Source organism: Ixodes scapularis, unplaced genomic scaffold (assembly GCF_016920785.2).
Source record: "Ixodes scapularis isolate PalLabHiFi unplaced genomic scaffold, ASM1692078v2 PGA_scaffold8__174_contigs__length_109621045, whole genome shotgun sequence".
Classification (NCBI taxonomy): Eukaryota; Metazoa; Arthropoda; class Arachnida; order Ixodida; family Ixodidae; genus Ixodes; species Ixodes scapularis.
In genome coordinates, this window is record NW_024609883.1 from 10,955,201 (window position 1) to 10,969,589 (window position 14,389).

A 14,389-nucleotide genomic window follows, 5' to 3' on the forward strand; every position below is an offset into this window, starting at 1 on the left:
AGGAGGTTTCCCGCTTTGTCCGGTTAAGTATGATGCACTGATATTTAGTTACTCTCTCCGTGCCCGCTGGCTTGCCCGAACCCCAAGAGACGTGAAAACCGCAAAAAGGTAGATGCTTAAACATGATTGCAGAGCCCCTTTAAGGCCCGTTTACACATTTGCGACCTCTTAGAACTGAGAGCCTTGGAACCTCTTAATATCTCTTACGACGAGAGGACACACTGGCGCCATCTATTGGGTAGCAGTGTAAACTTGGCGGTCCGGCATATTTTCTATTTCTCTCGCACATTATCCTTTCTTCCTTGGCTCGAAAAACTTTTTTCAACGTTATAAACGAGCCTTTCTCATAGCTATTATGCACATTTGACCTTGGAAGTCCCGCAAAACTTTCGCTTTTGTGAAATGCAGTTCCAGGGTCACCGCATAGATGGTGCCAGAGTGCCGGCTTGTTCTCCCATCCTAAGAAATTTTAAGAGGTTTCAACAGGTCTTGTCTCTCTCGGTCGTACTCGGTTGCAAGTTTGTGAACGGGCCTTTACGGGAGCCATTATCACGTGCACAGATCGCCCGGGAACTTGCTATGAGCTCGCTTCTCGGATGTACTAGTACCGCAGATCGCACCGTTGATGTGCGATTCCTGTCGGACATCGCCTGACGTCCAGCGGGAAGGGAGGGGTGGGCGATGTTTTGAAATTTTTATTGTTATAGGTATTTAGCCAGAAAAATGGGATGGGCTATTTCTCAGGAGGGGGCGTCCTTACGGGATTTTACGGTACTATAGTGACTATACTTCGTTTCACCTTCAGTCCGAGCGCAGCGGACGCTACGAGCCATCCCAGCCAATCCAGCGCCGGGACAGTATCACGTGACCTTGTGGCTGGGCGGAGCGACACGCGGAGCTCGAGATCACGTGATACTCTCCCGGCGCTGGATGGGCTGGGACGGCGCGTAGCATCCACTGCGCTCGGACTGAAGGTGAAACTAAGTATAGTTACAGCCAAAAGCTGATACTAATTTGTGGTCAAATTGATAGAAATAAATATTAAAACTGAATGGATACATTTTTCATTTATGGTAAATTTGTTTCCCACAAATGTGTTTTTCCCATGCTACAAAGAGTGACGCCCATTGAAAAACATTTACTTGGTTAGGGAGTGGTAGAGTTTTGAGGGGAGAGGACATCTAAGGATTGTGGCAAAACTGAAGACTTGTCTCTCTCCATCTTTTTCGGTTGTAAAAGTGTCCGGTCGGCCGAAGGCGATACCCCTGGAACGAGTGCGCCGTTCCCGCAGCCGAACGAAGACTTGCAAGACAGCAAAGAAGCATTTGAGGTGGACCATGCGTCGACAAAACAAGAAGGTGGTTCTGCTGACGGCAGTGCAACCTGCCTGAGTGCAGAGTCCGCCACGGGCTGTGTCCGCTTCTCGACTCCTCTTTTGGGAAGACACCGCCGGAACGTCCTTGCCCTGGCTGGCAACCTGACGCCTTGCCTCAGCAAGGATCCTGTGATCGTCCTCGGGAACGAGGACGGCCCAAGCGGAGTGGCCAGGTTGCTCGACCGTCTCGTCAAGCACGCCAAGGCGAACCCGGGGAAGGCGAAGGAGTGAGTCATTGCTCCCAATTTGTTCTGCTTCAAATTTAAATTCATGTTAAGGTTTTCTTAAGGTGAGGTAAGAGGATTAAAAAAAGAAAAAGGCTCTGATTGTCGTCTGATAGAACACGAAATCCCTTTTAAAGTTTGGTGTAGAAGTATAGCACTATACGCTCTGTGCGGGAATTATGGGAGCGCTTTTAAAAACGCACGTAGCGCCACTAGCGGAGGAGTCGGTGTTCGACTGCGAGACCCTTTGTTCTTTTGTACTTTTGTTCTTCAAGCAAACACACATTGAGGGTGACGTTGCTTGAGGGATGGTGCAGACTTCCAAAAGGTTATCTAGCTGTTCTCCATCTTTTTTATATATTGCAAGAAATAAATTTAACATCTTCCATCAACCACAATGCCGGCTGGCTTCCAACGAGAAACCTTCCCGAATTCTCGAGGGTGCAATGGCAACCACTGCACTTTTTCACAAAATCGCACGAGTCATTGATGTTCATAAATTAATCTACCACGAATCTATTGAGATCTGGATGGAGAATAAAAATCAGGAGTGTTTAAATCGTGATTTAAAGGGGCCCTGCAAGGACTTTTTTACTGGTTTTTAATTTGCACCGAACCTGAGCGCCCTGAACATAATAACTTAATGAAGCCTTTCTTTTCTCAAATTTCGCTTTATTTTAAAAGTTATAGGGAAATTAAAATTTCAAAAACAAGCAAAAAATAATCTCCTTCATGACGTCCTTGGTTGCTTGAGTGACCGTGAACTAGAGGAGGGGTAGTTAGCTCAGCGAGCAATCACGGCTGCCACACCCCGTGTCGACGGCTCGAGAGGGTGCCACTAAAGCATGTTCTGGCTAGGCTGTATGAAGCGGGCAGCCAGGGCGGCTCGCATTGCATTTCCTGTGCGATTAAACACCAATTCGGCATGACACTTCATTGGCCACGAACGACAGCAAACAAGGGGTAAAGATCAGTTCAGAACAGGAGCCACTTTGCGCTGCCATATTGCGAAAAGGCCAAACCACAAGCCAAAGCTGCTCGCCGAAGGCCTCGGGAACGCTTGGAACCGGCAGGATCCTCGAGTCCGTAAACGACCGCAGTGCCGCCGCGTACATCCAGGACTTTTCTACGCTTGCCACTCGTTGGTGCCTGATCCCACTACCCCTCTCTAGTATGCGCCTCCTTTTCCACCGCTTGGTGGCGGGTATGTCGACAGGTCATTTCTTGTTTTCATACTTTCTAAATTGCATTTGTTTCTTTTCTGATCTAAAATAGTGAACAAAAACTATTTTTATAAATAATTGAAACGGTTTGCACCACTTATATTTTGTATTTCGACTAAAAAGAAACTTTTAGCGGCTCTGACCAGTAGTAAGCCCAGGATCAAAGACATCACATATCACGCGGTTTCGGCACCGTGGATCGCGCCCGTAGGTGGAGGAGGTTTCCGTGTCGTCCAGTTAAAATATGACGCACTGATATTTAGTTACCTTCCCCGTCCCCGCTGGCTTGCTCGAACCCCAAAAGACATGGAAACCGCAAAAAAAGGTAGATGCTTAAATATGATTGCAGGGCCCCTTTAAGCCACATCAATTTCACTGATGATTTTCTCACAAAACAACTTTCTCACAAAACGTTTTTTGCAATTCTGGTCTCGGAAATGTTTATTTATTTTTTGTAATTTCATGATGTGCCGTGCAAATTTATTTTGTTTTTAAACAAAAAGCATCAAGTAAACAAAAATATGTAACAGGCTGAACACAAGCAAAATGCAGTGCTTTTCTGCATGGCTCTGGCTTTGGCTCTGGTTTAGGCTCTTGTTTTGGCTCTATCTTCCACTTCGTTTATGACGGGACCTATTGCTAAATTACCCAAGCATTAAGGAGAATGCAGGGATTGGTGTTCCACATGCCACACGTGCACGCCTTCCCCGTACAAAAGATTTGAAGTAAATAACCAAAATAAAGCATTGACGAACACGCGTGAAAGATGCCATTTGTTTTAGGCATTTGCTTTAGAACAATTACTTCTGCAGACGCCGGCATGTGCGGCACGTGGAACACCCTTCCCTCAGGGTGTCTAGCGACCGGGAAAACCGGAAATTATCAGGGAAATTTTTATTACCGTGAAAAATCAGGGAACTGTCATGGTTATTGTCAAAAAGCGAGCCCAGTCAGGGAAAATGAGCCGGAAACGCCGTCGAGTGCCCCGAGCAAAGACTTGAGGGCTTGGGGGCAGAACAATAAGCAATAAATTCAGCTTAGAGGGGAGCGCGAGCTCTGCTCACCCGATGTAGAGTGTGCTACCCGACGCAAAGGGAACAGCCGACAAACGCAGTCCAAGCCTTGGATTGGATTGGATTAAAGGCGTGACACTAGGCTAGATCCAGTTAGAGCTACTATAATCAGTAACAAATAGTGAAGCCACAGACCCCAATCCACTCCAAGCCTTAAGCAGAAAGTATCCGAAAGTGTGCATCTGGTGGCTATGCTGCCATTTGGTTATTCATGTGTGTGGTTGAGCGTCGTGTTTTCATTGTGCTTTCGGAAGTGGCCTGTTCACTGACGATGTCAGCGGCAAGAAAGTGCTCGTTTAATTCGGACTGGACGTTCCTGAATATTTCAGGATATGCAAGTTGGATTAAGTCTGTGCAAAGAGATCCTTACAGTGTTCAATGCCTTTTGTTTTAATGGTCTTATATATTTAACTGCCTCTACAGTGGTCAGGGAATGTCCCCTGTAATTGTCAGCGCAAACCTGGAAAAGTCAGGGGATTTAAAAATAATGATTTGCTAGACACCCTGTCTCTGCATTCTCCTTGATGCTTGGGTAATTTATCAATAGGTCTGCTGCGTGGTACCTTGTGCAAGGTACTACGCTTATGCGAACAAGCAAAAGCAAGTATGGGTGCATGCACACGCACATACATTAACAATGGGAGTGACAGAGACAGGCATAGACAGATCTAATGGTGCATGTAAGGTTGATTTTACATCAATCAGTAGATTTATATATGTTTTGTCTTACATGAGCTTGCCACTTTTTTTTAGATTTTACCAGTGCCTCGCACACTTTAAAACTAAAACAAAAGTCACTGTCATTAAACTCTCCAACTGGGCTCGAGTTCAAAAACCATAACTTTATGTCGGTGATTTTTTTTTTTTGCTCTTTATTTTTTTGTGCTGCTTAGGCACCACAAATCTTTTAATTTGAATGGGCCTCAGAGGCAGTGAAAATAGTGGCACCATGTGCACATAACTCATAGAAAGCAACTTCATCCGGTTGGAGCTGTTTCCATGAGGTTTGACATAGGTTCGGAGAGATTACCATTTTGCTTTGCTGAAGTATTGCAGCAAATAAGGCTTTCACAATAACCAAGCTAATCAAGCTTCTTTGGTCCTAATATAACATGGTTTATAGCAAGAAAAAAAGTTTTAAATTTAAACTACACTTTACAATGTAATTAAATATACAGTGAAGTTGTATTTTTGCACTGTTTTTAGTGATTTGGCGGATTGAAGAATCACTTTCCCGTGTTTAAAAAGTCACATCCCCAGCTTTCTCTGACATTAACGCCTCGGCGCATGCACTAAAATGATAATTTCAACTGAACAGTGACAAACATCACAATGCTCCTTGGTAATACCTTAAATGGCAGTCATAAAGGCGTTTAGTTTTTATTCCTCAACTCTACAAATATTTTTTGCATTAAATTCTATGGGTTACATTCACAAAATTATTAATTTCTGCTTTTCTTGACAAAAGATTGTAATGCTCCCCGGGACTGTGATTGCCTGAGTATCATAAAATACGAATCAATTGGAATTTTGAAATTTTTTGGAAAACTTTTTATTCCACTAAGTGTCTCAGAAAGTGTGTCATGACCAGTAAAAGACAAATGATTTTTTTTTAGGTAAAGTGATTTAAATAATAAATATTTAATTAAAATTAAAAAAAAAACATTTATTTTAGTTTTAGTTATGATTTTTTTTTTTTATTTATTTAGCTGTACCAGTTATCTTACAATAATTTAATCCAAAACAATTTTGACGTTTTGTTCTGCCATCACCTACTGCCTGCCATGAATCTTAAATGTGAAAAAAAAGTGATTTCTATCTCCGAAAGGACGTTGATCAAAAAAGAAAGTACAGATCGTGTTCGATAACCGGTCCGAAAATATCATTGACATATGTGATGGAGATGAAACTGCTTTGGAGGGCATCCCTTCAACAATATATTTACTGCATACCCGCGAGCGTGGGATGGTGTTCCAGTCCGTCCCATCAACGCTAAACTATGCAGGCTGTATTAGCACAAAAAGAAACACAATGTGCGAAGGGTTGTCCAATTTGTCCACCATGCCGATACAGTCATAGACATGATTGGGAGGCCAAACTTCTTGCATCCTACAGCGCGATTGTCGTTGCTAAAAAAAAAAATAAAATAAACACGGCAGGTTGAAAAACTATGAAACTTTGTCTCCACGAGACACAACACATAACTATTGGAGCACTTAACGACGTGGCAGTTCATACTGTACATACCCCTGGTTGAGGGAGGACGTTATACGCCTCGCAAGTGGGCTCATTTTCGTCTTCTGCGCATGAGAAAGGAAGTAGCGGTGACGTCAGAACGCCGAGCCCTGATTGGCTGGTTGCGACCCCCTGTCTGAGCGTCGTCTGCTCCTTTGCAACGTCGTCTGCGTCTGTCTTACCTTTCCTGCGACTTTCGGAAGTCGAGCGAGCTCGACTTCGCTTTTCAGAGAGGGCAGACGAAATAACTCGAGCGGTACGTTGTTTTAGAGCGCAGCTCTTAGGGGCCCGTTCCCGGCTTGAGCGGCGTCGGCGTAACCAAGGTCACCTCAAGGTCATCCCAAGGTCACGCGACCCCCCCCCCCCCTTCCCGAGGTTACGTGACCCCCTCCTTCGAGGTCACGTGACCCCCCCCCTCCCCCCCGAGGTCACATGACCCCCCCCCCTGAGGTCACGTGACCCCCTCCAGGCTCACGTGACCCCACCCGCCGAGGTCACGTGACCTCCCCGATGACGTCATCGTCACTGATGACGTCACCGGCATCCGCATCGTCATCATCATCATCACTGATGACGTCACCTGCATCCGCATCGTCATCGTCATCGTCACTGATGACGTCATCAGTGACGTCACTGATGACGTCCCCGGCATCCGCATCGTCATCGCCATCATCACTGATGACGTCACCGGCATCCGCATCGTCATCGTCACCATCACGGATGACATCATAAGTGACGTCACGGACATCCGCATCGTCATCGTCATCATCGCTGATGACATCATCAGTGACGTCACTGATGACGTCATCGGAATCCGTATCGTCATCGTCACTGATGACATCATCAGTGACGTCACTGATGGCATCATCGGCATCGTCACGTGACCCCCCCCCCCAGGTCACTTGACCCCCCCCCCCAGTACCCTTTTGTCCTCCTCAAGAGCTGCGCTCTAATTCGGTGTTACAGGGAGTTGTAAATGGCTTCCACTTTTTTGTATAACAACTAGCAGACGCGCATCAAGGAGGGAAGTCAAAGGACTCACTGGCGAGGTGTCTCGGGGCACCGAGATTTGCTTGCTAAGAACCGAGAGTGAGCGTGTTAGTGTCTGCAAGTTCCCTCCCAAATACTTTTTCTCTCCTTTCGTGTGCGGCGAGACTCCTCACTCTTTAACGGCGTCGGCGGGTTGGCGCAGTTAACGTCGTCTGCTTTACGTCTGCTAGACAAAGCGATGGCTGCTTTACTTTTCCTGCGTCTGTCGAAAATTCACCGCTTTTTTTCCGGCGGGAGTCACCGTTGCCTCGGAAAACAAGGAGATGACAAGAGGAAGAGATTGACCTCTTAATCTAAAATTGAGGTCAGCGATCAAAGTATAAGACGGGAAGGGTTCACAAGGGTCGCGCAGGCATATTCCATTCAGCACGCCAGCCGGTCGTGGGCAGACGGTCGCCGAGTCGGAGTGCCTGCTAGGCCTATCTGCCGTGCTCGCTTGGTCGTTGTCGGTGGAATCGTGGCCGTTGGAGCTTTTCCCAGGTGTTTGTGGATCCAGCGTTCTTGTTCGTCGTGGTCTGTTTCAAGTACTTCCTACTTTTTTCTTGCTGCTTGAAGTCGGGACGCGTGAGAAGCGCACATAGAAAAATAAACATCCGTTGGTCGTCGCGACCGCGACGCTGTCAGCAATGCTGATTTGATCGTAAGAAGTGCATAAGACAGCTTCGGAGCTGTCGTAGGATTTCGTCGTAACCTGCGCAAAACTTACGATAATTTCGTTTCGTGAATACGAATTTGTTCTTAAGTTTTGTCTTACGCATATTTTTGGCATAAGATCATTTTGTGAACCTGGCCTCTGGCCTCTGCACTTTCGAAAGTCGCAGGAAAGGTAAAACAGACGCAGACGACGTTGCAAAGGAGCAGACGACGCTCAAATAGGGGGTCGCGATCAGCCAATCAGGGCTCGGCATTCTGACGTCACCGCTACCCCCTGCGCAAGAACCAGACGAACTTGCCCTCCGCATTCCTTCTATTGCACTGCGCGATGAGTCCCCACCGTCCCCACCAAAGAGACGATAAATCCCGTTAAGTGATTCGTCGTAAGTATGTTGCGGTGGCGTAGGCGAGCTGGGCGGCGACTGAGGGGTCGGCGGTAATTGACCTTTTTCAGAGTTCGTTGAAGCGACCGTGGCGCACCCTTGTGGAGATAATTCAAAACGTTTGCGGGCTCAGTCCGTCCTCCCGTCACCCCGTTCGCTTCCTAGACGCGATCGTTTTGGTGCGTTCGTTGTGGAAAGTTTTTCTCGCTGTTTTCCGGCTGTCGTTCTCTACAAATGGCTGATGACGATCCCGGAGGATCGAGTAAAGCAACAGTCTTCGACACTTCGGACTTTATCCGTCTGTACGCTTTTCAAGACGGATGGAGTGCCGATGCTGCATCGGTACCGGTCGTCAACACAGCGTACGTCGATTGGTACTTGGCGAAGGACTGCAGACAACTTTGGAAAGGATGGGCCTTCAAAGAAGCCTACGTCAAAAAGGTCACGGTGAACAACTTTGATCCCGACCACACCGTTCACCTTGTAAGGAGCACGTGTGCACCGTCTATGAAGCCGGGACATTACAGGCAACTGATATCGCTTTCCAAGAGCGCCGATATCGTTCAAGCGTCTTGCGACTGCGTTGCAGTGTGAGTTTATTTCTTCGGTAAAACCCGTGGCGATGTAATAATGTGTCTTAAGGATTACAAGATGTGTCAATATTTGTAAGGCGTGAGCCCCATAGTCGCTATCCTTTCGGCAGATTTGTATCAAGATCCGTGTGTACCAGTCCTTTGATCATATTTTATGCGTGACGCGATAGGTTATCTAGAAAAACAAAACAAAAAACAAGATTTGTCATCTCCGTCTTTTTTTGTGGTACTTCAGCATGCAACTAAAAAGGGCCAAGCTATGTCATCGATCTACTTATCGAACTAGGTGACGTGTTGATATAAAATTCTGTAGTAGGACATTTTTTTATTTCATATTTTAATGAGTTTCAAGCGTAAATATATACTTTGCAGGTTGAGCGGAACATGCCAGCACATAGCTGGCCTGCTCTTTACACTATGCGACAGTGTAAAGATCTGTTTTCCGTGACAACGGCTTGGCGACCCGCCTCTTCGCTGCCCTGCTGTACCGTGCAAGCAGACTCGGTGCGGAGGCAGGTGTCGGCTTCCATGTAAACAAGGAGGGAGCGAAGTCTGGGTGGTTCTGGTCTCGTGAAGATACCCCTGCGTCGTAAAAATCAGGAACAAAAACCTTGCTATGAATGACTAGCCTGCACGGAGTATGACGGGTATATCCTGAGTTCAAACAAATATGAATGAACTAACCTCCAATGAAGTGGACGCTGCAAACACGCGAGTTCGCAGATGGCTGCCAAGGCGTCCCGTCGGAGCTCTGGCGTCGCAGCGCTTGAATCCATTTTTCTCTCTTTTTGAGGTGCGCGGTAGCTTTCGGGAATCTAAAGAAGCTCACGTTCGGCGTGTTTTTCTTGCTGTTTGTACATCCAACAGCCGAGCAGCGGTGAGGCATCGCGACAGTGCCGGACAGACGCGCCTAGCAATGCGAGCGAAGCCAGGCAGCGTACGAGGAGAGCCCGCAAAGATGGCGCCTTTCCCTTTCCTACTCTCTCCTCAAGTTCGGGCATGCGCACAAAATTCTCCGAAAAAGGTCAATTCTGGGGCGTCCTCGTAAAGAGGCATTCCAGATTCCCGCGTCCTTAGGAACATCTCCCGTTCTGTTGGCGTTAGGTCACTGAATGGGAGCCCGAACTTGCTCGCGAGAGCAGCATTGTCGTCGATGTTGACAGGTCCGGCAAAACGACTGCGCCACCTCGCTGCTATAACCGACTGCAGTAACCAGAGTCTCGTTCTCCTAAATGCTACCCATACCGACAATGCACACTTGAAGCCACCTCCTATGTCACCTCCGTTTTCAGAGGCCTTGAAATGAAAATGGAGATAGTTTAGTTTCTGTTTCTTCAGTTCTTTTGTAGGCACAGTAATACGCATCACAAATGTCTATAAAAAATTGGGCAGTGTGCTAGGTTCTCAGGAGGCCTACAAACACCATTTTAAAAATTAATCAAAATCGTCTTCATTGTCCCTTTAACAAAAATGCAGCTGAAATCATGAAGGTTGTTTTAAAGCTTTCACCTGTCCATTTTTAACTGTTAATTATCATCTAACTGTATGTATAGCTTGTGGCCCCAGAAAGTCCAATGCCTACATTGGATTTCTAGATATATGCAAATATCTTTTCTTCAATCTCGAGCTCAGAAAAAGAAAGACAGTCACAAATGATGAATGCAAGTTGTGAGGACAACTCTGCCTAGCAGAACTTTTGTATAATAACCAGTTTAGTTTTTAACGTTTTTATTTCTACACAGATATCAAGGTTGACAAGGTTTTTTTGTGTCCTTTTAAATATATGCGCGAGCACCATCGCACCCTGAAAGTGTGGTTTTCTCCTCTGCAAGCGACTGCGATGTTCACACTTCTCAAAGTTGCACAGAATAGCCCTGTTGAGTGCTCTTCTTACCGATCACTGCAGAGCAGCAACACCCGCGGGTGTTGCTTTTCTGCAGTGCACTTGCGCTTGGTAAGAAGCGCGCTCAACAAGGCTAACCTGCCGCAATAAGCACTTCGAAAAACAATAATGTTGCAGTTTGTCTTGAAGCAAATATCAAATTGCATATTATTTGAGACGTATTTGAATATTTGCACAATCCTAGTAGTTTTCAGCTACTTTGTTTCTCCAAATAGTTTGTGAATTTCATTACAATGATTAGAAGGAGTTTGCAATGGCTGACAGTCCGCCTGGATGAGGCATGCAATTAAAAATGGACGCAACTTTTTTATGCCTCTTTTCTCTTTGATATCATCCTTTGTATTAAGAGAAAGCTGTTCCACTAGACCATTTCAATAATTGCCTTCTGCATGCTGATATCTTTGTCTAATGGGCAGTCAAGTACCATCCTGAGCACGCACTCTCCTCTGGAGAACATTGTACGCCGTGCACACAATCGCAGCGTAACGATTCCGCATTTTTCACCTGGGTGGAAAGATGCTTAAAACACAACAGACCAAATCATCGCCACACTCGTTTAGAGCACCCTCGGATGGAGCGAATTCCTGCCATTCGAAATTGGACAGTCGCTTCTGCACCGTGCTCATTAATGTTTTGGTTTGGCTTCTTTCAGGCAGCCAAAGGCCAGTGTGACTCCCAACGTTGGTCTCTTCGAAGAAACTTCCATTCCAAAATCAGGTTAGTTTCAAGTTCTTTGTGCGTGATCAGTTTACCTAGTTTTTGGTTACTGCCACCGTTCGGTGTAGGAGGCTGGTTGCCACCTTTTTTGTGCACTTCAGAGGTTTAAATCTGACTAGCTCACAAACAATTTTTAAGACCAAAAGCTTGTTCAGGGAAATGTGTGTTACAACTAGGAAACTGTAGTGGTAGTACTACTGTGCGGGTCAACTGAATTAAGCACACATTAAATTACCAGAGAGAGAGAGCGAGAAAATAAGCGATAGTTCTGGAGAGATTGAAAAGGTTGTGGAACACATTACCATATTTTTTGTTTACTTAGTCACTCCTTTGTATAAATCGCATCCCACTGAAAATGACTGTTTTCAGAAAAAAAAATTGCTATACATGTCACACATATATTTGTACAGTCGGCGAGGCAAAATTGCATTGAAAAGAATGCATAGTATGTGTATTATGACTATAATGCATGCGCAAGCAAAAGCAAGTTTCAATATTGTTACCATTGAATCGAACAAGAGATATACCATAATATTCCTAAAGATAACCCACCTAAAATCGAAAGCAAATTGGCTGAAAATAAGGAGCATGACTAGCTTTGGTGTGCGTTAAAAAAGTTGAAAAGATGCAAGCTTTAGTTTTTTTGAGCTACAACACTTGTGATCGAAGGGAGGGGCAGTGAATCAAAGACGACTGCCCTTCCCAGTCAGCAATTTTCGCTTTTCTCCCTCCGTGGCAAAGTACCCTAAGACCATTTCTGCCGAGGTCATCAATGGCCAGGACCCTACAATTACTACAAGTGGGTTATCTTTCTGTTTTTGTAAAAAATAGCAAATCATGCTAAAATAGGTGTGGGTTATCTTCTGGGGGTGGAACGTTCTCGGGATATTATGGTAACCACCATGGCAAATTTCCACAGTTAAGGTCTACACATGTAGAAAAACATTCATATAAGTTCACTATTGTATCAAACGCACCGACAGAAATTGTGGAAAAATGTTTGCCTCGTACACCGGAAAATATGGTATATCGGGCGGATCAGTTTTACCAAGTGCGGTACTGTACTTTGCCACTGGGGAGAAGGCTCTTGCATATTTGTTTTTGTAAGATATCCAAATAACCGAACATGCGATTGCTCCTTTTCACCTTTTTGTGTCTGCTCGTCTGGAGAGACCCTTCATTCTTTGCCTAACATAAACTCACATAATAACCACAGTTTAATTTTGAAACTTTTTGTGGCAATGTAGATATCAACATTGATTAAGTTTCAAGTATTTTAAATACACCAGGCACTCGTGTGTACCATCCCGACTTGAAAGTGTTCTTCCTTTCCAATTGCGCGGCTGCGCTGTGGTGAAGCGAGCTCCACGGGTATTGCTTCTTCGCAGTGCTCAATAAGAAAGTGTGCTCACTGGGGCTGACCCTTCGCGATTGACACTTTGAAAGGTACAGGTATTGCGGTTTAGCTCGAAACGAATATTGAATAGCATACTGCACAGGCCTATTCATCCCTTACGCACGAAGGAACACATTTCGGTCGGCTCGCTGTCTGCATAAGCCAACCACTAAAGACCGGTCGTTGTCCGCGCCCTGCAGGGCCGGGCCAGCTGGTGGCTCTACGGGAACAGCTGCTGAGGAAGGTGCGCCAGGAGCGTCACCGCTCGCGGCAGGAGCGCTTCCAGCAGAAGCAGTTCTACGACGAGGAGGCTCTGCCGCCCGGAGCGGACTCGCGCTCCGACGACCCCCTTGCAGCTTTGGGAGACGAGGAGGAAGAGGAGATCCTCTCAGACGTGGAGAGCGCTTCTTCGGGTGCGTAACTAACAACGACGAGGAGACAGCAAAGAGGAATGCTGGTCACGGGTACCCGTGAGCAACATTCCTCTTTGCTGTCTTCTCGTGGGAAGACAAAACAAATTACCTGTTTCTGGCTTTTAGAATGTTGTTGCTGAAGTCTGCCTGAAACCATGGTCTGTCGCACAAATTACACACTGTGCCAAACGGATTGTCCGTGAACTGGCGCTCGAATCGCCAGTCGGCTGCATTGTAATGGCAACCGTGTTCCTGTTGCTGCCGAGCCTGGCATTCTTGTTTTGCTTCTGGTTTTCTTGCTTTTTCACCTTGCTGCACTCGCTGTTGCTACTGTGCCGCTTTGGGGGTACGCAAATTCTGCAGTCAAGAGCCTTCGTAGCATGCATAGTTCACTTTGCTGCCGGTGAGCGGGCGCCATGGAAAGTCTCCGCTTCAAAAGCAGACTCCGATTGCGTGCAGAAAGCGTAGTCAGCGACTGCAGATTTCGTGCCGTGCGGCCTACAGAGGTTACGTTCTAGGCTCGGACATGACGGCACTAAAAGCCGGTCGTATAATTGCTGAGCATTTAAAAATTGAACGCTCCTTTGACCTATGACCCAAGCGTCCCAAATGCAAAATGCGTTAGCAATTTATCTGCAAATCTAGGCAACAAGTCAATGCATTGTTATGGTGTCGAGACCTGGTATCATGCTATGTAATGTCATGTGGCATAGTGTCATGACAATATCACATGACATATGGGATGTGATGTTACACCATGACTGGACACCCAACGTTACTATACTTTGTTTCAGCTTAGGTACGAGCGCGGCCTATGTTATGAGTCAAAGGGCCAATCATACAGCGCAAAAAGCGCAGCGTCATGGCGTGCTCTCTGCACTTTATAGAACTATCCGGCGGAGGAGCACACACAGAGAAACGGCGAATACTGGCTGGTCCTATCAACCGCAGAAAGCACACCATGACGTTGTGGCTCTTTTGCTGTTTGATTGGCCCTTCGGCTCATAACGTCGGCCGCGCTCGAACCTAAGCTGAAGGGAAGTATAGATATAATCACATTATTGACACCACAACGTCAAACTGTGGTGTCATGTGATCTGGCGTGGCCTCGTGCACGTCGCATGGTTACGTGATTTGTACTGGCACGAGC

The 14,389-nt window shown here is 46.3% G+C and overlaps 1 protein-coding gene across 7 annotated transcripts in view; it reads left to right on the top strand.

Moving 5' to 3' along the window:
- The window catches only part of LOC8029346 (claspin), an 85,882-nt gene that overhangs the window by 23,579 nt on the left and 47,914 nt on the right, over positions 1–14,389 (top strand). For all 7 annotated transcript variants that reach the window (XM_042286640.1, XM_042286641.1, XM_029982739.3 and 4 more), the window contains exons 3-5: positions 1,240–1,602; positions 11,366–11,430; positions 13,027–13,239. In XM_042286640.1, coding sequence (XP_042142574.1) covers positions 1,240–1,602; positions 11,366–11,430; positions 13,027–13,239 — 641 coding nt within the window. The remainder of the gene's footprint in view (positions 1–1,239; positions 1,603–11,365; positions 11,431–13,026; positions 13,240–14,389) is intronic.